The sequence below is a fragment of the Dromiciops gliroides genome, chromosome 6 (assembly GCF_019393635.1).
Source record: "Dromiciops gliroides isolate mDroGli1 chromosome 6, mDroGli1.pri, whole genome shotgun sequence".
NCBI lineage: Eukaryota > Metazoa > Chordata > Mammalia > Microbiotheria > Microbiotheriidae > Dromiciops > Dromiciops gliroides.
Window position 1 is genome coordinate 154,342,719 of NC_057866.1, and position 23,407 is coordinate 154,366,125.

General features: G+C 37.0%; 1 protein-coding gene across 2 annotated transcripts; it reads left to right on the top strand.

Moving 5' to 3' along the window:
* The first annotated feature begins 52 nt into the window (after positions 1-52).
* ELMOD2 (ELMO domain containing 2) lies at positions 53-21,769 on the top strand. 2 transcript variants are annotated; one of them, XM_043972984.1, is made up of 10 exons: positions 53-185; positions 2,473-2,617; positions 3,327-3,355; positions 7,431-7,528; positions 10,190-10,319; positions 12,879-13,012; positions 17,272-17,340; positions 18,108-18,241; positions 18,784-18,856; positions 20,731-20,835. In XM_043972984.1, the coding sequence occupies exons 2-9, from the start codon at positions 2,476-2,478 to the stop codon at positions 18,810-18,812; spliced, it is 765 nt and encodes a 254-aa protein (XP_043828919.1). In that variant the 5' UTR covers positions 53-185; positions 2,473-2,475; the 3' UTR covers positions 18,813-18,856; positions 20,731-20,835. The 2 variants fall into 2 exon arrangements, with proteins under 2 accessions (XP_043828919.1, XP_043828918.1); XM_043972983.1 differs by lacking the exon at positions 18,784-18,856 and having other exon boundaries at positions 20,731-21,769.
* Positions 21,770-23,407: the final 1,638 nt, after the last annotated feature.

A 23,407-nucleotide genomic window follows, 5' to 3' on the forward strand; every position in this document is an offset into this window, starting at 1 on the left:
CGGGGCGGTGGCTGCCGGGCTACGGGACCGACTTCCGGGTCACAGGGCGTGGGGGGTGAGAAGTCTGAGAACGGCGTCGTTTCCGTCTGTAGCGGGCTGACGGCAGTGGCAGCAGAAGCGGCGGCGGCGGATACTGGAGCGGGGGTCACGAGTCAGTCCCAGCTCCCGCTCGTTCTTCCGAGAATGTGAGGAGACTGCACTTGTCTCTCCCGCGCCCTCAGCCCCTTTGTCCTCAGGCGGCCTGACCCGCTCGGGTCTCGCGGGGTTCGGGGAGAAAGGACACAAGACCCGGATTTCTCGTCTCTTTCGGGAGGGAAAAGGGGCGTGGGGGGGAAACGGGGCTGGAGTACGCATGCGCCTGCTCTGGAGGCGCGCGAGGGTCCCCCCCAACGGCCCCCTGCCAGCGAGCTGTCTGCCCCGCCGGTCACGGCTAGCCTCAGTTTCCCCATCTGTAAATGAGTTTTTGGACAAATGGCCGTGAAAGTCCCTTCCGGCTTAAATCTTTGCTTCTGTCAGCCTAAAAGGGCTTCGGCTGGTCACTAGGGAAAACCCGCAGTGGCGAGACCTGCTGGAAAGAGGATTCCGAGTCAGAGGTCATGGGTTCAGATCCTGCCTTTGCTACTGTGGAATCCTCCGTAAATCACTTCACTTTTCTGTAAGGTTAAGAGTTGGACGCATATATATAATTTCCATGATTCTCTAACGCTTGGGAGTTTGGGTTGTAAAAAGTATTTGGCCTCGATGCCTCGGCAGCAGCTCCAGCTTCAGTAGTGGCTCCTTGCGCCACGCCTCTTCATTTTGCTGATGAGGAAACTGAGGGCCCAAGTGGTGATGTGATAGCCCAGATTACAATAAACTCAATTTTATATAATCCTTTCGTGAAGTGGGTACGGCTAGGAATCATCAAAAGTAGGATCCAAACCAGGCTTCAGTTGTAGTAGGTTTCTCCTATTGATTCCGCCAAGAGCACCCTTTCAGTTTGCTTTTGGAACCCCTATTAGAAGTCAAGTGTATAGTGATTGCGCATGGACTTTCAGGGTTGAATGGAATGATTTTGCTTATGCAGCCGGGCGCTTAGTCTGTACGGAATGTTTGAGGGCAGAAATGAGAAACTTGGTGTTTTTATTTTGCCCCCTGTGCTATTGGTTTCCCCAAAAAAAACATTTTTCAGAGTCAGGCTATCTCTTGTAGGAAAGAGTCAAGTCACTTGGGATCAAATTCACCTTCTGCCCCTAGCAAGCCCTACCTCACCTCTCTGTGCCTCCTTACCTGATTTTCTCTCCTTAACTCCAGAATGGGATAATAGGTTTCCTTACCTGTGAAATGGGATGTTTCCCTATCTGTAAAATGGGATGATATTCGTACTTGTCTCACAGGATTCTGAAGTTTGAATGAGTTCTTGTGTAGAATTTAAAGCCTTAAGTAAACTATTGCTATTAGACCTATGAATATTCTGGTACAGGGAACTTCCCTAGTGACAAAACTGCCTTCCATTGTAGGTTCACACCTCCTCAGCTCAGTTTTGGTACTAGTAAATATGTTTTAAAAATAATTTGTTAAAAAAAAATTAGGGGGCGGCTAGGTGGTGCAGTGGATAAAGCACCGGCCCTGGATTCAGGAGTACCACGTATTGCTAGAACAAGAATTTAGTACCCAGGATTGAATTGTAGAATTATAATGCACTAGTGAAGAATACAGCTCATAGAAGCTGGTCTGATCTTTTGTTTTTTTTTGTTTTGTTTTTGTGGGGCAATGAGGATTAAGTGACTTGCCCAGGGTCACACAGCTAGTAAGTGTAAAGTATCTGAGGTCGGATTTGAACTCAGGTACTCCTGAATCCAGGGCCGGTACATTATCCACCGCGCCATCTAGCTGCCCCAAGATGAAGTTTGTTTCCTTGTGCTATTTTTCTTTTTCTTTTTCTTTTTTGTGAGGCAATTGGGGTTAAGTGACTTGCCTAGGGTCACACAGCTAGTAAGTGTCTGAGGCCGGATTTGAACTCAGGTACTCCTGACTCCAGGGTTGGTGATCTATCCACTGCGCCACCTAGCTGCCCCTTGTCTGATCTTTTAAAAGGTCATTCTGAGAGAAATGCTTGTTTCTAATTTCTTTCACTAATGAGATCTACTTTTTATATTGAACCTTTTATTTTTTTTCCTGAATGATTAACTAAAACCAGTCACCAAGTAAGCGTATATTGGCAGAACCAAATAATTTTGAATAGAATTTAGAAGTTGGTTACCTAAAGTGTAGGGGTTGTTTGGGGGGAGGGGGCAATGAGGGTTAAATGACTTGCCCAGGGTCACAGAGCTAGTAAACTCAAGTGTCTGAGGCTGGATTTGAACTCAGGTCCTCCTGAATCCAGGGCCAGTGCTTTATCCACTACACCACCCCATTAAAGTATAGTTTTTATAGTCATAAAACTCTATTTCAGATTATTTATCAAATGTGTTGTAATTTTCCTTTCACCAGAAAATGTTTATTTCCATGTGGCAGTACTTGTATCGACATTTTTTTCGATTTTGGATGAAGTGGATCTTTCGGTTGGTCACCAGAAAATGTGAACTGCAACGTATATGTGAGGGTTTTGTAGGTGGAGAAAGAACATACAAGATAGGTAATATATTTTTAAAGTTAAAAACTTATAACAAATCTGTTTAATATTAATCGTAGAGTCACTTAGCAGTTGTTTAAGAGTCTTGGATTTCTCACTTGTTTCCTAGGTTATAGGCACACTTTTGCAAAAAAACTAAATTCTATTTATTTTCATAATTTTCTGTCTCCCATTCTCCTTCCCTGGATGGAAGAATGGCTAGATCCAACTCTACCTTTACACTAAGAAACCTTTAGTCTTTGAAATTCTGTCACACTGCAATCAGTGCTATAGCTAATTATAATTTAGATCCACTTAAACAACTTTTCTTCCTTAATCAGTTCCACAGTGCTTGTTGAAAATTGCTTTAAATAAGGTTGTAAATATGTGATAGAAACTGGGAGAAAATTTGTATGTGATTGAAAAGGTGTATTTATGGTTAGTATTTTGTTCCCTATTCAGAAGGCTTGGTCAGGTAATGTGAAGAAGCTTTATTTATGCTACCTGTGGTATTTTGTATGTTTTATTCATTTATTTTCTCAAGTCCAGAATCTATCCAATAAAATATTTCATGCAGCAAAGAGGATATACTCACTATATTTCCAAGGTTTCCAGCTGCTAAAATATTTTGGTACTGGATTTGACATTTTGACTATGATAATGTTTTTAGACATAAATTTTCTAATTAGACATAGCATTTAGGTCTTATAATTGTTTTTTTTTTCCATTTCAGAAAATGCTTTGGCCCTCTCAAAGAATCAGGTAGGGTCATGTCAAAATTAACTTCTGACACTTCATCAGCTTGGATATAGATGTGTGTGTGTGTGTGTGTGTGTGTGTGTGTGTGTGTGTGTGTGTTGCCTTTACAATTCTAACAAATTCCTTTATTTTAGTTATTTTTCACTGTCATCAGGCTGTATACATCAACACAATTACTGGTTTTTTCTTCTTTTTTCCCCCGCAATTGCTGTTAAGTCAGATTCTTTTCCCTTTTCTCATTTGTTATATATCTTTTTTTTTTTTTTTTTACTGAGGCAATTGGGGTTAAGTGACTTGCCCAGTGTCTGAGGCCGGCTTTGAACTCAGGTCCTCCTGACTCCAGGGCCAGTGCTCTATCCACTGCGCCACCTAGCTGCCCCCTGTTATATATCTTTTTGAATATCTTCATGAATAATTAAGACATGAAAATAGAATTAATCGTGCTATTCTAAAGATTCTTTTCAGCTTGACAGTGGGAAAACGAGTTTTTGGAAGTACAGTACTTTGGGAGAAAGACTTCCCACAGATTCCCATGGCCTCACAGAATGTTGGAGCTAGATGGAACCATAGACATCATTTAGGACCCTCTGTCCATTTTTTTAATGAATGAGGACACTGAAGCCTAGAGAGATGAAGAAACTGACCCAAGTTTACACAGTCAGGGATGGCGCTGGAACTCAGCCCCACATGTTCTGACTCCAGATCCGGGTCTCATTCTCTGATAATTTTCTGTAGGGCACTTGTTATCACTTTTTTTTTTTGAAATACAGATTGCTTTGGTGGAATGAAAAGTTGTAGACTATCTTTATTATTCTTTATTACTATCAAAAACCTTAGCAAAATTAATGGAAGAAGGGCATCACTTTTGGTGAGCCCCAAGTGAGGTAGAGTAGAAGAAAAGTATTTATGTCAGAAGAAAATTGCAAACCTTGCAGGAAGCTAACTCAGTTGAATGACTTGATCTCAATAAGCTGAATAACCTGTGGTCCTACAGGACCATACTTTGGGAGCTCTTGTTACCTGGGTTAGGAATGAGCACCTGTTGACTTACCTTGGCCCATCAGCAGCACTAGCACCCTGCCACCCTGCCATGAAGCTCACCTAAGGTTTCCAGACACACCTGGCAAACAAAATCACCTCAGACCACCTAGGAACTGGCAGTAGGAGAAGGAAAGGAATGGCATGCACATGATACTTATTTCTCTTGTTGGATTGAAAAGCACTATTTTTTTTTTAAATTTGATAAATCACCAAACAAAAAGTTCTAGAATCACCTCTGTGATTTTGGGCTTCTGTAACCTAAGTGCTGGGTGTATTGATGGACTCTTTATAACTAAATTTGGCCACAGCAAAATAATCGAGATTTCAAGGATTTGTTAACAGATAGCAGAGGCATTGTAGCATACCAGATGGGAGTCTGACCTTGAAGCCAGGAAGATCTGGGTTCATGTTCTGCCTCTGAGATAGCCTCTAGAACCATGGGCACTTGATGTCTGAGTGTTCCAGGCAGTTCTCTAAGGCTGTAAGATAGAGAAGAGTTTGAGAGAGGCAGAAGCGCAGAGAGTTGCTGCACCAGGAATTCCCCACATTGACATGATGCCATCACAGCTCCAGATCAAAAGCTGCTCCTTCCCCCTAAACAAAAACCAAATCAGTGCTTAACTTGTGTTAGAAAGTGTATGATGTCCAGAAACAAAACAAAGTGTTATCTTTCCAGATCAGTAACCACTTCTATGGTTCTACCCTCTAGAAGCTTTTGATCTAGGATGGCAGAACTAACATGCAAACCTGTTTACCAGAAAGCAGTTACATGTTAGACAGTGGTACTTGCTATGTACACCATATTTCTTTAATGCCTTAAGTGTTGGAAAGAGTTTCTTCACAACAGCCCTTGCAGGAAGGTCTAAGAGGTAAGATTATGCCCATTTTATCGCTAAGGAAACTGAGGCCCAGGAAGGTTAAGATCCTAGGCTATGGTCTTTCAACCAGTGTGTGACAGGTGGTATTCAAACCCAGTGCTCAAGTGCTCATACCACCTTAGCCTGCCAACTTCTCTGTGTTGAAGGGAATTGTGAAGGTCTGGACTATATGAGGAAATTAACAGATTAAACTGATATTAAGCATTTGCTAGGTGCCAGGCACTGTGCTAAGCTTATGCTAAACTTGGCAGTGCGTGAGAAATTCTTTTGTTTATAAATTTTAATAATTTTTGACATATATTGACATATACATATATTTCATTCTTATATACTATAAACTAATGGCCTCAGCTACACATCTTTGCTCTATGAAAAAAAATGGTTTGCTCTGTAAGTGAACAGTGGAATAACATTTAAAATATTTAATTATGGAAATTATAGCTAAGAGGCAATACTTGTTGAATCGAAGATGGTTATAGATTTTTTTTGTGGGATGGATTGTGTCCTTACAGAACTTCTTTTAGATCAAAGCTTGCCCCAGGACCATGTTCACTTGAAAACAGGTATATAAGAACAATACCAGTGCCAGACTCTAGGTTCCTCTAACTGGATCTTCATTTCCATTGGTGTCACCCAAGAGCATCTGCCTCATAGATACTTGTTTTGAGGAGTAGATTGGATAATATATATGAGATACTTGGTAAATCTTAAAGTGCTGTGTAAATGTCAGCTCTGGTCAATAATTGTCTTTAGTAAATGATTTATGAATCTCTTATTTAGTTTAAGCTTTTCTTTTTTTTTTTTTTGTGGGGCAATAAGGGTTAAGTGACATGCCCAGGGTCACACAGCTAGTAAATGTCAAGTGTCTGAGGCTGGATTTGAACTCAGGTCCTCCCGAATCCAGGGCTGGGACTTTATCCACTGGGCCACCCAGCCTCAGTTCAAGCCTTTCTTGAACATGTTTTATTTTTATCTTGAGATATATTTTATAAATTTGCCACCTGTTGGGTAAAACAGTACATTTATTTGTTCTTAGGTACTAATAAAAACTTCAGTAACTGTTCCTTAGTTATGCAATTGAAGGATTTTGTACATAAATCCTTGTTCCTTTTTTTGTCTAGCCTTAATGCTTTTGTATGGCCTTTGGTCAGGGATTCTTTTAGTCTTTATATTTTGTAAAGGAAGTAATTTTTTTAGTCTGAAACTTTACATATTGCCTACTAGTCAGACTCTTGTTTTTCTTTCAAATACTGTACATCACTTTCCCTTTAAGCAACTTATAAATGGTGGATAATTTTGTAGAAGGAGATAACAGTAATAACTGGGAAATCAGGTGATGCTTAGGAGAGCACACAATTTTTGAAGAAGCATAAGGACTCTTGAGATTTGGAGTGGAGAAGGCAAGGTGTTCTAGTATTTGTCTACACCTTGGCCTAACCCATAGAGGGTTTGTGGAGAAAACAGGCGTAGAGACTTTGATGATGCAGCATGACTCACAGGGACTAAAGTTTTCTGAGTCAGGTTTTATCTCCATAGCTATTACACCTATCAGTTACTGAATAATATACTTAAATGATACTAACTTCAGGATTGAATTTAAAATGGATTTGTTGACATTTTAAGTTTAAAAATTATTAACTTTCTCCCTAAGCCTGTTCCACTTACTTTTTTTAAAGGCCAGTTTAATTCTCCTAGTCATTCTTGCCTGAGGTCTCCCCATCTCAAATGTCTATAGATAGATAATATATTATGTATTTTTGTATATTATTATGCATTGTATATATTATAATATATTATCTGTCACTCTTAACTATCTATATTTGTCCCCTCTTCTCCACTCACATGGCTATGATTATCAGGTCCCTATCACTTCTTACATGGATTGTTGTAACAGCCATCCAGTTCCCTATTCCCATTCTCTTAGTTATCTTACATTGACATATTTGTGTGTTTCCTATATGAGCTTGAGGTCAGGAATTATTTTGGGTTTTGTCTTTGTATTCCCAGGGCCTGACACAGTGTCTTGCTCATACTAGAACTTTTAATGTTTAATGAGTGTTGAATTGAATTAATTTAATGTCTCCAACTCTCTGCTTATATTTTAGCTTATATTTAACTGTAAGTTTTGCCATCTTACCTTCTCTTGAAAACATTAATAGGTTTTACAAAATGCTACATTTGTCAATCACAGTAAAGTAGAAGAATGTGTAGAAGACATAATGAAGGAAAAGAATATTAACCCCAAAAAGGACCGAAGGTAAGGAAGCTGCTTGGTTAATATTTTTAGTGTTAATATTTAATTGTGCCTGGGTAATTAGCATCCTGTGAATTATGGATGTTATAAAATTGTAGAGCTGGGACTAGAGCTCATCTAATGCCAGGCAAAGAAACTGAGGTTAAGAGAATTTAAGAGACTTACCTGAGGCCACAGGCCACAACTGTTTAGTGGTAGAAGCAGAGCTATCAGTTCTGGTTTCCAGTCTGGTGTTCTCTTTTTTTTTTTTTTTTTTTTAGTGAGGCAATTGGGGTTAAGTGACTTGCCCAGGGTCACACAGCTAGTAAGTGTTAAGTGTCTGAGGCCGGATTTGAACTCAGGTACTCCTGACTCCAGGGCCGGTGCTCTATCCACTGCGCCACCTAGCTGCCCCCCAGTCTGGTGTTCTCTTAATCTGTCCCAGGGATTCCTTAGGGTGGACTGTTAATGACTTTCCCAAAGTAGATTTGTCAAGAAAAGTGTTGGAATCCGAATGATAATAGGCAAAATCATTTGTAGAATTAAAAGTTGTAAAGTACCTTTTGCTTCTTTTTCTTAGTTTTAGCACTTTGTACATAACCACAGTAAAAGGAACTGTAAATTCTGTGTCATAAATGGTCTAAGTAAAGTATTCTTGAGAATTCAGAGGAGGTAAATATTGCTTCAGTGTTAGATGGTCTGCAATGCCATAGAGGAAGTGGCATTTGAACTGGGCTTGATGGAGCAATAGGAGTTCTCCTTGGCAGGCAATTTGTCTGTAAAATAATCATTTTGGTAGATCATCCCTAGAGTCCATGCCATCTGTAAATTCTTTCAAAGGAGAGGATGGGAAGTTTCAAGGTATATTTGGGGAATATGGAAGTTTGGATGGAGCATAATCTCAGAGTAGGATAAAATTAAAAATGTTCAGTGCCTTAAATATGAGGCTAAAGAATAAGTTTGGACTTTTTGTTAAGCACTAGAGAGCTTTTGTTATGGGATCATATTGAAGGTAAAACACATAGTGAGGTTCTTTTGGTATTTCTAGTAGTGTTTCTTTTGATGGTGTTTAAGGTGGATTTCCTTCATACTGAATTTCATGACGTGTTGAGTATTATAACAAAGATAAGTATATAATCAGTTTTCCTTTTGCTATAAAAGAATTTTCTGCTTTGCACAAAAGGATGCTTTATTCTCAGCTGCTGGGTAGACTTTTGTAGCAGGATTGAGAATGTTTAAAGCAACCTCAGTGTTTTGACTTAAATAACCACAGCCATAGCCAGATTGCCCTGTCTCCTGGCATTATTCAGCTTTTCTCCTCCCATCTCTGTTCCTTTGCACAGGCTGTCCCTCATTCTTCAAATGTCCTTCCTTTTCACCTCCAAATTGTAGAATTCTCAAGTATTCTTCAAAACTCAGCTCAGGTTGGGTTTTAAGAGTGATTAGATTTCTTTTGTCAAAGACTCTGCTTTTGAATTTTGTCTCATATTCCCCCCAGCCCCCATTCTTTTTGGCCTTTTCCATGGATGTCTCCATTCATTGCCAAGTTTGCTTGCACAGGTGATTCCAATGAATAATAAAGTTCAGTTTAGTGTGAGAAAATCTTGGTTTCAAACTATAAAGGGTGAGTAATATCACAGATACAATTTACATTACTCAGTTTCTTTCTAAGTACTCCTTATTGTCATTTTCCTTTAGTTTGCAGGCCCTTCCTGGGAGTTAACTTCTGGCTAATCCCCTTTTGTTCTCTGGAGAACTGAGTTCTTGTTTTGACCCTGAGTTCACTTGTTTGAAACTGTGCTGCTTTAGTACTCTTTCCTCTCCCAGGTTGACTGATGTTCCATTGGCATGTCTTAGGAAGTCTTGCCATGCTGCTTTTGTCTAGAGCCTTTCTCTGGGCTTTGAACTTCAGCTTTCTAGAGGCTTTTAGATTCTAGCATACTCAGTCTGTCATTGATAACTCACCTCTGTCTTTTTCATTGATCTGCTATTCTTATCTCTTTTACTGTACTCTTTTTCTTTTTCTTTCTTTCTTTCTTTCTTTTTTTTTTTAGTGAGGCAATTGGGGTTAAGTGACTTGCCCAGGGTCACACAGCTAGTATGTTTTAAGTGTCTGAGGCTAGATTTGAACTCAGGTACTCCTGACTCCAGGGCCGGTGCTCTATCCACTGTGCCACCTAGCTGTCTCTACTGTATTCTTTCTCATTTTGTTTTTCTTGTCTTCTTGCAAGTATTACCTTTTTTGCAGCTCTCCCCCTATTATTTACTTTTCCCAACTTATCTACCATTTGCCTTAAAACAGTTTCTATTTAGTGATTCAAGCGTGATACCACATTTGCATGTTGAAGGCAAACGATATTGACTTACATTAAGCATGAAAAAATCCTTACCCACATCTAAGGAGGGGTTATTTTCTCACCGTTGGCTGTTGTCAGCCCTCTCTTTGCTTTCCCTCCTTAGAATCTTTCCTTTCATTTCTCTCTTTCCTTGATACTTCTTATTTTATAGTGCTTTATACAAAATGAGCAATGAAATGTTTACTTGAATTGAAAGTCATGGCGTACTGGCTAGTAGTCCAGCCGACTTGGAGTGAGCTTAACTGGTAATCTGAACGGTGATTACTTTCTCTCATACATGCACGACAAGGCCATCTTATCTTACTTGTTTTCTGTTTATACATTTCAGGTTTAAAACCCGCATGAAAGCATGCTTATTACAGATATCTGGCTATAAGCAGCTCTATTTGGATGTGGAAAATGTGAGGAAAAGTCCTTATGATTCGGATAACCAGCACCATGAGGAACTTCTAATGAAGGTAACATTTTATTATCTATTTGGAATTTTTGAAGTGTAGAAGAGAGACTCCATTCAATTCAAAATGTCTAAAGATGTATTCTGGAGTTTTACGCATTTCTCCTGTTAAAGACATATATTTCTTTAGTTGCATTTCAGTAACATTTGAGTTTTTTAACTTATATTTTAGTGCCTCCTGCTTGTCATAATGAGATGAATTATATGGAAATAGTCTTCAAGTGTTTTAATTTTCTTTAAAGAAAGGTCCAAGTGGAATTTTTTGTTAACTTCAGAGCAAGTGTGCAAAATATACTTGTAAATTAGGCATTCTTTTCATCCCACTCCCAAGTGTGAATGTCTTCTTTCAGAGGCCCTTCTGACACTTTGTGTGGTGTTATTCAGAGCCAAATAATATCACAAATCTGGTCCAATCTATTTGAAGGTGACGACAGTTTCTTATTTCACAGCATTGAAAAACTTAACATTCACAGTTTCTGGTGATGCCTTCTTGTAATGTTAAAATTATAGACCTCATGGAGTTTTAGAGATTATTTAGTCTAGTCCAGTGGTGTTAGACTCAAACTAATGCTACAAAAGGATGCCTGTGGTCTATATATTGACTTAGAAAACCAATTAATCACTAGCTATGTTCTGTTATTCATTTCCCAGTTAGGTTTTTGCAGGTGAAGAAGTTGAGGTCTGGAGAGACTTTGACTGGCCAAAGTCTGGGTAGTTGTCAGAGTTAGAACTAGAACTCACATCTCTTAACTCCACATCCAGTGTCCTTTCCACATCATCATTAGTGGTGACTGCCACCTTTTTCTGTGTGAAGGGACTTGACTCCTGGTTCTTTTTTTCCTGTTTAGGGTTCTCCATCCACAGAGAATCATCAAGAACCATGTATAAGTAAAAAAGTAGCTCATGGTTAAATTAGGAAAGAAAGAAATCTAAAGCCTGCCACTCTAAATAAACTGGATTTTAAAGTTGAGGACTCATGTGGAATGCTTCATTTATTTAGTATGTAGACATAAAAATAAACTAGACTTTTGTGTGGGATAACATAACGGTAGGGGGCGGGAAGACCTGCATCTGTCCATCTGTCTCCCATTTCCTGTTCTCTCCATCCTGCCCCTAAACAGTTTCAACTCGGTGAATAGGCTTTCATCCTTTGAAATAAAACAAAAAACAAACAACAGTTCATTCCAACCCACACTTTGGTTCTGAGATGGTGCTCTCGAGCAGGGATAGCTGGAGCTCATCCCCTGCTAGTCCAGCCAGTTCCTAAATTATAGACAGTTTAGCAGCTTTTTCTTTCCTTCCCCATCCCAGAATAGGATTCAAACTAGCCAGTGACTTTTCCACTCCTGCCTGTCCCCAACCAGGGTCACCTGCTGGGAGCTTACTAACAAAATCTCTACTTAAGGTGGAAGCATAGTTGTATGACTTGATAGGAAAGGGAAGGGATAGGGTGTCCAGTGAGCAGTCTTAGAAATTTGTGGACCAGATAAAAAGAAGTTCAGGGCCAGATGTGCTCCACAGGTATCCAGAGATTTTTTTTTTTTTACCAGTGTTCTAAATTGGGGTCAGAAGTTTCAGTTTTCACTAAGTGGCAAAATATTATATACATCAGGAGGGGCCTTTTTTTAAATTAAAAAGATGTCTTGATTTTGTTAGTGAAATGAAAAAAATTTAATCGTAATTTTTGTGTTTTAATTGGATTTTGTTACTTTTCTTACTCATTTTTGCCTATCTGGTCTTTGCATGAGACTCACTAAAATAGAGTAGAAAAAATCTGACTGTTCTGTGTGATGTCTTTCTGTTGTTGGTATCCACTGTTTTTTAAAAGTGTAGTTTAATAGCAACCAATGTGCTGATATTTTTTCATGATATGATCACTTATCCCAACCTTTTTCCTTCTCCTAATTAAAGATTAGAATGACTTTAATCCTCCATCCAAACTGCTTGTTTGCTTAAGCAGATTTCTTGTAAGGCATCAAATGTTGTGCAAAGGAAAAGTGGCTGATAACTGAACTTTGACATAGGCTGTGTTTCGACTAATTTCTTTAGGGTTTAGGGTTCTTAATCTTCTTTATGACATGGGCCCTTGGCTAATTATCAGTCATGTTTTTAAATGCGTAAAATACAATAAGATTACAAATAAACTAGTTATATTTAAATATAGTTATCAAAATATTTTTTAAAAGTTCCCAGATCCCAGCTTAAGAACCTTTACTCTAGCATATATTCTATAGCTGCTACCTGTGTATATTATATTTCTCTGTATTATTTGTTACTTTTTCAAGATCTTCCATTCATTTATTTGGCATTTTTCACTTGGAATAATCAGTAAGAAGAAAAATGTAATTATTAACCTGATTTAAAGTCAGTATTCTACTATTTCTTAGAAGGGTAATTTGAAAGTTTAAATACATTTTAAATGCTACTAAGAAAATATTTGCTTGTGACCTGTTGGCAGACGATATTTAACTTGAAATGATTGAATTAGGTTATAATTGAGGGCTAGGGGTTGGTAAATTAAGGACTTTTATATTATTTATAATATGCAAGCATATTTGTTCAGCTTTGGAGTCTGCTGATGCCTAATGAAAAACTGAAGGCTAGAATCACCAAGCAGTGGTCTGACATTGGTTTCCAAGGTGATGATCCCAAAACAGACTTCAGAGGCATGGGCTTGCTGGGATTAGTCAATCTTGTGTAAGTGAAAAAATATATTTTTCTTTCTTTTAGAAATGAAATTGTGTATCTCAACAATCTTATTAAATTTTAAGTTTATGTTCCAGGTTATCTCTGTACTTCATAAATATCTGCATAGCCAGCAGCATTTGTTTGTGTGCTGGGTAAGGCCTGAGAACAGTTGCAATGTACTTTGTGTATATTTATCTGCCAGAACTATTCCCTTCCCTATTTTTGATAGCTCTCTTCTATAATATTCCAAGGCAATAGATTTATTTTCGTATTAAGTCTCTATCCCAGTTCCTGCCTTGCATATATTGGCTTTGGGCTTCCTGATCACCATTTGAAAAATGAAGCCACTTTAAGGTAATGGAAATTGGTATCCTTATTGCTATTAGCTATTGTGTCATTTGGTGAAAAGAGGACCTTTTATCAGAGAACTGGCAATTGGGAGATCTGTGTTCTAGTCTCTGCTCTGTCGACCAGCCGCCTGTATTGATTTAATCTTTCTGGTCCTCATTTTCCTTCTTCTATAAAATGGGAAGGTTGAATTCAGTGTCTGAGGTTTCTTTCAGTTCCAGTTCTTTGGTTCCCCAGGCTTTACCTCACCCAATTAAATTCTAGACCCCTTCCCTACGAGGAACTATGTCTCTTCTTACTTTGGTTTCCTTTTTGCTTTTGGACCACAGCTGCTTATGTGGGTTCTTGGACTGAGAAGGAGCATTAGACACCTAGAGGCTTCGTTAGACAGTTGCCAGATACGTGGCCACTGACTTAGTTTGGCGACTAAACTTTGAGAGTCTTATTTTATTCAATTAAATCAGGAAATCCAACTGAATAGAGCAGTTTTAGAATTGCAGGTGTTAGTAATACAGTAGGCCCGGAAGGGGAATGCTGTCCCCAGATTATCTTGTAGCAAAAAATAATTCCAGCAACATCATTGGTATAAACTGTTAGTAGCCTCTTGCATCAAGAGCTAAATGAGGACTATTTTAGTTAATTCTGCTACAGATTACATTAAACCCATTGGGAAAAGGACTATTGGAAAATAACACTAAAGAAAACTTACTGTAATTTAGGGCTGTCAGCTTTCTACTATGCAACATATGAAAATTAATTTGGAATTTGATTTATTTTCATCAGATGGAAAAGATATCAAAAGTCATATAAATATTCAAGCAGGTTTATACCCTTTCACAGTTAGATATTTGTGCTGGTGACTCCCTCACTTCACCCCCAGTTTTGTGTAAACAGCCTTGCCTCTAGCTGTTTTGCTTTGAAACTGATGGAATACAGTTTTCTTTAGATTCAGGTGTGAGAAATCTGTACAATTTTATTCTAGACTCTTGTTGGAAAAGCTGACAGGTATTTTAAATGATTTTGAATTGGGGAAAAATCTAAAAGAGCCACTGCATGGTCATTTAAAAAATAATACTATTTCAGGATTAGAAGCTATTTGTTCTGTGTTGTGGTTGTGTGTAATGCCTGATGAAACCTAACAGGTTAATTTTGCTACTGAATTTCTAATTTGCCTTTTGCTAATATTTGTTTTGTCTTTTCAGTCAAGATTTATTTGAATGTCTTTCTAAATTTAGTAGCTGTATTGTAAAAACACAGAATTAGCATTTGTACTCTTGTGTGGTAATTAGATGTGGCCCATTTAAGGTGGTGAGCAATTTGTTCATTGCCCAACTTTGTCCCTAGTTTTCTTTGGGTCATAAAAGGCAGCATGATGTAGTGGATAGAGCACTGGACTGTGGTCAAGGCCTGGCTTTGAATCCTGCCTCAGACCTTTATTTGCTTACTGTATTGTCCTGGGCCTATCACTTAACCTCTTGGAGTCTCAGGTTCAGTAAAACCTCCCATGTTGCTTGTGAGGATGAAATGAGATAATGTACATAAAGCTATAAATACACACACACATATATATATATATATGCAACCTATTGTTCTTTGGAAAGAAAGACAAATAGGGTGATTTAAAGGAAATTGGGTAATGTATAGATAATAAATTTTGGACGCATGGTAAAATTCATAAAGGAGAATATGGTGACAAAATAATAAATTCTGAAAAGAGTAAATGAATCCAAAAAAATTAAAGGAAAAACATCAGAAGTGGAAGGCATTGAAATTTAGGCCAAAGATATGGGAGAAAGATGGCAAGAAATAAACAATATGAATTTCAGTAAGTAAAAATAAAAGAAGGTGTGCCTATTTTTTTTCTAAATAGTTTTTTCTTTTTTTTTACCAATTCTGTGACTTGATATAAATAGGCAGATATGCAAATTATCATTCATTCGCTACAGTGGAGATAAGGAATGAGTGAATAAATAATGCATAGAAGGGATGGTGGGGGAACTGTTTGAGAGTCACTGTACCTCTGTAAGTAAACATCATAATTTGGTTATTGAACATTTCAAACTGATGCTGGATTATATTAGAAGCATAATATGCAAAAGCCCACCTGCTATAGATATTTAAGTCTAATAAACTTTAATTTTATGTTTGGGATATGATGTGGAAAAATTAGAGAACTAAAGGATAAGCAGTAGAATCATAATATATTTTTATAGCAATTTCTTCATAGTAACCCTTTGAGTTACATGATACAAGTAGTATTGTGAACACTTTATAGATAAGGAAACTGAGTCTAAGTGGTATTATTGTCAGCATACAAACCCAGGTGTGTCTTGGCTCTTGAGTCAGCACTTTCTACTCAAACCATCCTGCTAAGAAAACGGGACCAATGGAAAGATGAACATGATTGAAATTATTTTCTGTAAGAGAGAGCTTAACTAGACATTTTTATGCCCTCTGAAAGGGTTTTTTTTGGGGGGTGGGGTGGGGCAATGAGGGTTAAGTGATTTGCCCAGGGTTACACAGCTATAAGTGTCAAGTGTTTGAGGCTAGATTTGAACTCAGGTACTCCTGAATCCAGGGCCAGTGCTTTATCTGGTGCTTTATCTACTTCACCACCTAGCTGCTCCCCTCTGAAAGTTTTAAAGGCTACATCTGCTCAAATTTAGAGAACAAAGTGATATGAAAAAATAACTCCCTCATTTTCATTCCTGTCTCATTCCCTTGCTTCCAGAATTGGCTAGTGGAAATTTCACTTTAATTTATTAAATACCTCCTCTGAAAAGTCAAAAATCCCAAATTAGGTTCTATGCTAACTTTGTGAAAGAAATACAACTGGCCTGAAAAGTTCTGAGGAGTGAAACCTCGTTAACATCAAGCTCTGTGGGCCATTTTAGAATGTAATTCAGTACTTGTCAAGGGCCTATTATGTGCAAGGATTTAGGCTGGGCACCAGGGGACACGAAGACAAAAAACTAAACAAATTGTCCCTCTTTTCCCTGACCTTACGTGGTCCTAGAAGGATAAACATGTACACAGAAAAGTAAACGCAAAGTAAATTTCAAGATGGAGAGAGTACTCACACCTGGGGATTGTGAGGAAGGCTTTATGTGGGAGGGAGGCCTGGAGCTAAGCCTTTGAAAAAGGAAGGTAATTCTAACAGGCGGAGATAAGGAAGAAGCATGTTCTAGGAAGGGGACAGCTTATTGTTTCTCTTGCTATTCTGCTAGTTTTTGTCTAGTTCTACCTTTGGCTGAGAACAAGGTAAGACAAAGAGTAAGATGATCTGTTGTAAATTTTGTGCTATTCACTTGTCTTCTGACTCCCTGTGTACACCATTAAAGGAAAATAGGCTTGCTGAAACAGAGAAAAATAAGGTTAGATGTAAGTATTTTATGGACAGGTTTCTTTACAGAGGAAAGCTAAGTCAGCTTTTCCAAAAGAGAACTTGAAACCTTCAAGAATAAGGTGACTTTGGGGGCAGCTAGATGGCACAGTGGATAAAGCACCATCCCTGGATTCAGGAAGACCTGAGTTCAAATTCGGCCTTAGACACTTGACACTTATTAGCTGTGTGACCCCGGGAATGTCACTTAACCCCAATTGCCCCACCAAAAAAAACAAACAAAAAACCAAAACATAAGGTGACTTGGCTAGATACTGCCCTTTTAGGAAATTTAGCTACAGTTCTGCCAATAGGGAATATTATAGTGGAGATTCTTTCAATATGACATCAGTCCCATAATTCTGAATTTAAATTTCAATAAGAAAGGCAAATCATTGGAGATATGTCAAGGAAGGATTTGATGTGTATGTGGTAATATATAAAGATTATTGTGACGGTTACACTTTTAGAAGCTTTAGAGTACTCATGTTTAATGTAGCATTGTAAATTTCATTGTTTTTTTCTTAAACATTTTTAGGTATTTTAGTGAAAATTATACCAGTGAAGCTCGTCGGATTCTAAGTCATTCAAATCATCCAACTTTGGGGTAAGCCCAGATGTATTAAATCATAACTCATTTTGAATTTCAGTAAATAATTCATTTAGAAATTGAAAGGATACATTCTGGTATAAAGATTTCAATAAGAAATTAGCAAAGGAGATTACATGGTAGTTTTTTGGGGCACTAAATGCTACCAGAAAATATTATCCGTATTTCATTATGTTTGGAATTTATTTACTAACATAAGTGCTGCCTTGCTAGGGGCTTTAATAGAAAGTATTGTATATTGAAATACATTTTTTTTTTTTACAAAGTCAGAACTTTATTTTTGACTCAGGTTACATTCAGAAAAAAGGTAACTTTTTATTTATTTATTTTTAACTTTATATTTAAAGACAGATTTTTATGTGCATGGAATGTTACTCTGATATAATTCTGGTATTAGTAAATTTTGTACTCAGTGGTACATATTCACGTATCATGGGGCTACAGAGATGGAAATACTCCCTTTACCAATAGTAGTATTCCTAAATCTCTCATAATTAATTTAGTATTAAAGAATTCTTTATATTATTTGTGCTTGAAGCTTTCCAGACAAAATGAACTCCATGCCAAAAAAGAGATAATCTGTTTTTGAGCTTCATTGAGTGGTAAAATGAGTAAAGAATGAATGATGGAGGGGGAAAGTAGGCTTTGTACAAGATCAGTACTGTATTAGGAATGGAATTTTTGATAATCCCATAAGTAGTTTTTATTTCATTAAAATATTTGGCCAGTCACACATGTAATTGGTAATGTTTGTGATATTGCAGATATTCCTATGCAATAGTTGGTATCAATCTGACAGAAATGGCTTATAGTTTATTGAAGAGTAATGCTTTGAAGTTTCATTTCTATAACTCTGTTCCTGGTAGTGCAACAACGGAACACTTTCATCAGTTTTATTGTAAGTATTAAAATAAGTTACAATTATGTAATGCTTAGTATAGATTTGGATTGATTAAACCATTAGAAATTCAGTGAAAGAAATAATGCATAATGATGTTCTCTACATCTGCAAAGTGAATGTCTCTTATTTGTCACTGAGATAGTTACACTTTGGTAAAGCATGAAACTGGAAGGATGGTGGTGCCTTTGACAAAAATGCAAGTTTTAAAGGGTGTTATTTAGGGGGAAAAATAATGGTTCTGCTTTGGCCATATAGGAGAGTCCAGAAGTGACAGTGGAGAGCAAAGAATATTCTGACTCCCCCTCCAGGACTAGTGTGTCAGTGGTTATTAGAGAAGTTATAGCCAGTGCTGGAGAGGGAAGGTGGAGACGAAATTAGAGTTGGAGATAAAGGTTGGAGAAGGAGTTGGAGATGAAGATCTCACTGGAGGCTAATAGATGGAAGGAGTGGGAGAGACAGAGGTCCTAGAAGGACAAAACTCACAGATAGGTTTTGGAATGACTAACAACTATGTATGCCCTTTATCTCATCCTCTCCAGCTTTCTCCAGCAGATTTTACCCTCAATAATTCCCAACCTCTTTGTCTTGAATCTTCACCCTCTTTTGGATAGGGTGGGATTTTTTTCATATGTAATTTTAAATTGTTTATATGTGTACCACAGTGGATTAATGAAAGGATAGAATCTTATGAAATAACATTTTGAAAAGACTCACTTTGAAGTGGGCCTGTTGATAGTTTTAAAGAAAACCCAGGCAATAGTATAGGAGACCTTAGCTATGCTGAAGCCATAATTTTATGAAAACGTATTGACTTTTTAAAATATCATTTCAAGTAATTTTCTCTTATTCCTCCTTGAAAAGCTCTACAGTAAGGAAAGGCTTATAATATTTTTTGTGGGGGGTGGGGGAGATGGGAGGGTCAGACATAGGGGTGTTAAGGTGGGGTAATGTGGGAGTGATGATAGTGATACTTTTTTTGTGTGTGTGGGGCAATTGGGGTTAAGTGACTTGCCCAGGGTTACACAGCTAGTGTTAAATGTCTGAGGCCGGATTTGAACTTAGGTCCTCCTGAATCCAGGGCCGGTACTCTATCCACTGTGCAACTTAGCTGCCCTGATAGTGATTCTTTAAAGAAAAAAAAAGATACAGAGCAAAAAATCAGAGAATTTCAGAAAGGAACCCAGACAAGAAGGACAGTGTTGGAACTACCATGGTAAATTTGAAATAAAAAGAAAGTACATATAGTCCATGCATTAAAATTTTTGTGTTAAGTATTTTAAATATGAAATATAGTATACAACACATGTGATGAATTAATTGATATGATTGAAAAATGTTTCGTGTGAAGTTACTAAATTCAGGTAAATGAATTCCTTGCTTTCTTTTTGAGTGATGTTAAGAAGTGAATGCTTGTAGAGAAGGAAGAATTCCCTGGTTTGGCTAGTGCAAGGAAGAGGAATGTAATAGTAACTGGAATTACAAAAACAAAGTGAGACCATCTGGGCCTCAAGGAGCTTACATTTGGCTCTTAAAAGGCACTTATTGCTGACAGTTCAAACAAAGTTAAGACCACTCCATCCATATCTCATATGCCAGTTATACTTCAAGGTAATGATTAGTTTTGTTGACTTAATTTAGGTGACAAAACACCAAGAAAGAGACTATTAAACTTTTATAGCTATACTAGTTTTCAGTAGAATTAGATTGATTTGGCATGGTAACCCAAGGATACTTTTTGGTCTTTATGGGCCACTATTCAAGGAAATAAATTGTTATGGGAAGTAAGCCTGTTGTCATGAGGTGCCACGAAGAAGCATTTTATAATTTAGTGGTGTAGTGGGTAGAGTCTGGACCTGCAGTCAGAGATGAGTTCAAATTCCACTTCAGACACTTGCTAGCTGTATAACCCTGGACAAGTTCCTTAACCTCTGTTTGCCTCAGTTTCCTCAACTATAAAATGGGGATAATATTAGCACCAGGTTGTAGTGAGGATCAGATGAGATAATAATTATAAAGCACTTACTACAGTGCCTGGCACATAACTATGTTAGCTGTTATTATTTTTAGGAATGTGACATAAGTCTTATTATTATGAATTAGCTATTTTTAATATTAGTTCCACTGTTAGTACTGAGAAAACTTTTTTCTTGACATAAAAATATTTATGTTTTAAATGGTTTAAAATGTTATTAATGTCAGAGATTCATTTTGACCTAATGTTGAATTTATGGCTTGGTTATGTGTTGCCAAAAATATAGTAGGTAATTAAAAACTATGAAGGAAGTCTTCATTGTGAGTTGTCACTGCTAATTGTTTTTAAAAGTATATTTCCAAGGACAGTAGAATGTCAGCTCCTTGAAGGCAGGAACCATCTGGCTTTTGTATTTGTATTGCCAGTTACTAACACAGAGCCTGGAACTTAAAAGCATAAAATACATGTTTACTGGTTGCTTGGTTGACTAATATTCTCTTTTTCTTTGCCACAGGCTATCTCTTCAGTGAGTTTGACAAATTTTGGTTTGAAGAAGAGCCAGAAAGCATTATGTATTTCAATCAGTATAGAGAAAAGTTTCACGAAAAAATTAAGAGACTTCTGTTGGATTACAGAGTAGTACTTACCTTAAAGATATGAACAGTCCTTCGTATCTTCTGATTCCTACCACGTTTTGCACACGAAATTGAATTTCTATGTTGTAATGGAATTTCTCTGACCGATTTCACTTGAAACTTTAACGATATAACTTTTTATACATAATTTCTTAAAAAAAATTTCAGAAATCCTCTTTAAGAAAGCTAGTGGACAATCAGTGTGTGTTTACAATTATTTATACACTGCACTCCAAAGGTAAGTTGCCCTTCCAAAGATCTCCTCTGTAGGTTCACATGATCTATAGCTGGGGACTTGGGACTTAACCCTTTTGGCCAAGAAGCATAAATCAGGTATTTGTACTACAGCAGGTTGATTACCTTGTAGAATCACTACCTTTTCTCTTATGCTGAAGACTGTCAGGTAGGTAGCAACAAGAAAGTCCTTTTAGGATATTATTTTTTTTTAGAAATTTCTATCCCTACTCCTTTCCTCATTTTATTTTTGTTGGTAATAGACAACCAAAGTAGTGGGGTAGGTTGTTCATTGTCATTAGTTTCCCATTATACTTCAGAAGGTATCATTATTGTAAGCAAAAAGGATACTTAGATGTCTGAGGATTAAAAATCATTTCTTGCTGGGCTTACTGACAGTTGAGTTCATAAAATATACTTCAGAAGAAAAGCAATTGGTATTTGTAAGATTTTTTTCCCTCTACACACACTTGAGAAGTATGATTTGTTACTTTGCTTGGAGCTCAAAAGGATTTTCTGATCTTCAGAATCTGATTAATCCATAAATCATGAGTATGTGATCTTTGCAGGAGGTTATTTTTTTTCATAATCCCTCTTTTTTTATCTAAATATGTATTTGAAGTAACTTATTGCCAAGAAAACCTTAGTCATTTTATGTGAAAATAACCCCAAACTATACTTAAGTCAAGTATACTCACTTAAGTCAAGTGAGGGATAACAGCTTCATGTTTTTGGAGCCTTTTTAAAGCATTAGTCAGTTCATGTAGGTTAATGTGAAAACTTACTCCATGGTTTAGTTTCATTTTTAGGCTCTTTTTGTCAAAAAATGTGAGACATAGATATTATGAATAATCTCATAAATAATAAGTCTGTATGGTAGCTTACTGCTGCCGTGGTGTGAGGACCATGAAGATTGTATAAGTGGGTCAACCTTGCTTCTTTTTGACTTCATAAAATAGCAGCTGCCATGCCAAGGTCTTCATTGTGGGAATAATTTAGATGCCCATTATTTTAGAGGGAGAATTTTTCTGTCAGTCCTCTTTAAATATTTCAGACTTTAGCACTCAAGACAACTAAAGGCAAAAAGGCTTGGAATATAGGAAGTTTATCTGCTTACTTAGTACTCCTTTATAATACTAGGAAAGCTAGCCTATCATGAGCTTGGTTTATTTTGAAATACATACAGTATTAGCACTTTTTTTTGGTTGTTTGGTACATGAGAAGTGTTTTCATATTCTTTTCTTCCTCTGACATATCAAGGAACGAAGCTTTCAAATATTTGTTCTTTCATATCTGTTTACAAATCTCTCTTTATGCTTGCCATAGAGAGAATCAATAGGAAGTAACTGGATTGGAAAGTAGCAGATGCAACATAAATCTCACACATTTCACTGTGCATTCAACAAAGTAACTATTTTCTTACTTAGATAAATATAATTATTTTTTTAATTTGATAAAATTTTATTCTGATGCACTTGGGATGCAAAAATCACACTATTACAAATACTTAGCGTTGATTTTCTGTAAGGAGAAATAAAATATCTTGTTGGAAAGGAAGTTCACCATTTTCAAAGAATAGGAGTGATAACAAAAACTGCTAAGCTAGAAATCCAAAATACAAACACAACAGGGTTCTAACAAGGAGCAAAGATTTAAAGAATAATCTCAGTATAACTCAAAGGAGATGTTAAATATGTACTTTGTGGGAAAACAACTGTCATTTCTTCAGTTCTCATGATGAAAATGTGCATGTTCCCATTTTAATCTTTCATTTGGAGAGATTGTTTAACTGGCTTCATGCTCTGCCAGTATACTTACTGAAAATGAAAAGAAAAGGTTGTTGAAGTTGGGGAAGGGTACACTTTGTGTAAACAGAATTTTTCTCTTTATAACTGATTTCTTCAGTTCACCTCAATGCTGTATTACATATTGGCACAGAATGGATTTTTTTTCTTTCTATCATAAAATAGTCAAGTTGCCATTTAATCGAGTATAATTGGTTTAAATCAAGAGTTGTAAAGTTCACTACACCAGAAGCCACTCCAAGTCGGGCTTCAAACTATAAAATAAAATGCAAACCGAACAGTCTAACTCTACATGCATGATGGTGGCATACATCAGATAAAAACGGAATCTATTAATATATATTGTATAATTGATGATGAAACCTTTCTTCCTGCCTTCTCTTGATTTTCAATATATGTAAAGTAGGATTTTATGCTGTTGCTTTTGTACCAATATTTGGGATCGTTTATCTGTTTGTATAAGAATGACTCTAATGCCAAAGTAGTCTAGATATATGATTGTAGTAGCAGGGTAATT

Bases quoted from the DNA above. Each gene is read 5' to 3' on its own strand.
- ELMOD2 (XM_043972983.1), top strand. From the start codon at position 2,476: ATGTTTATTTCCATGTGGCAGTACTTGTATCGACATTTTTTTCGATTT. The intron at 7,529-10,189 runs GTAAGGAAGCTG...TATACATTTCAG, and splicing joins AACCCCAAAAAGGACCGAAG to GTTTAAAACCCGCATGAAAG. The intron at 17,341-18,107 runs GTAAGCCCAGAT...GTGATATTGCAG, and splicing joins TCAAATCATCCAACTTTGGG to ATATTCCTATGCAATAGTTG.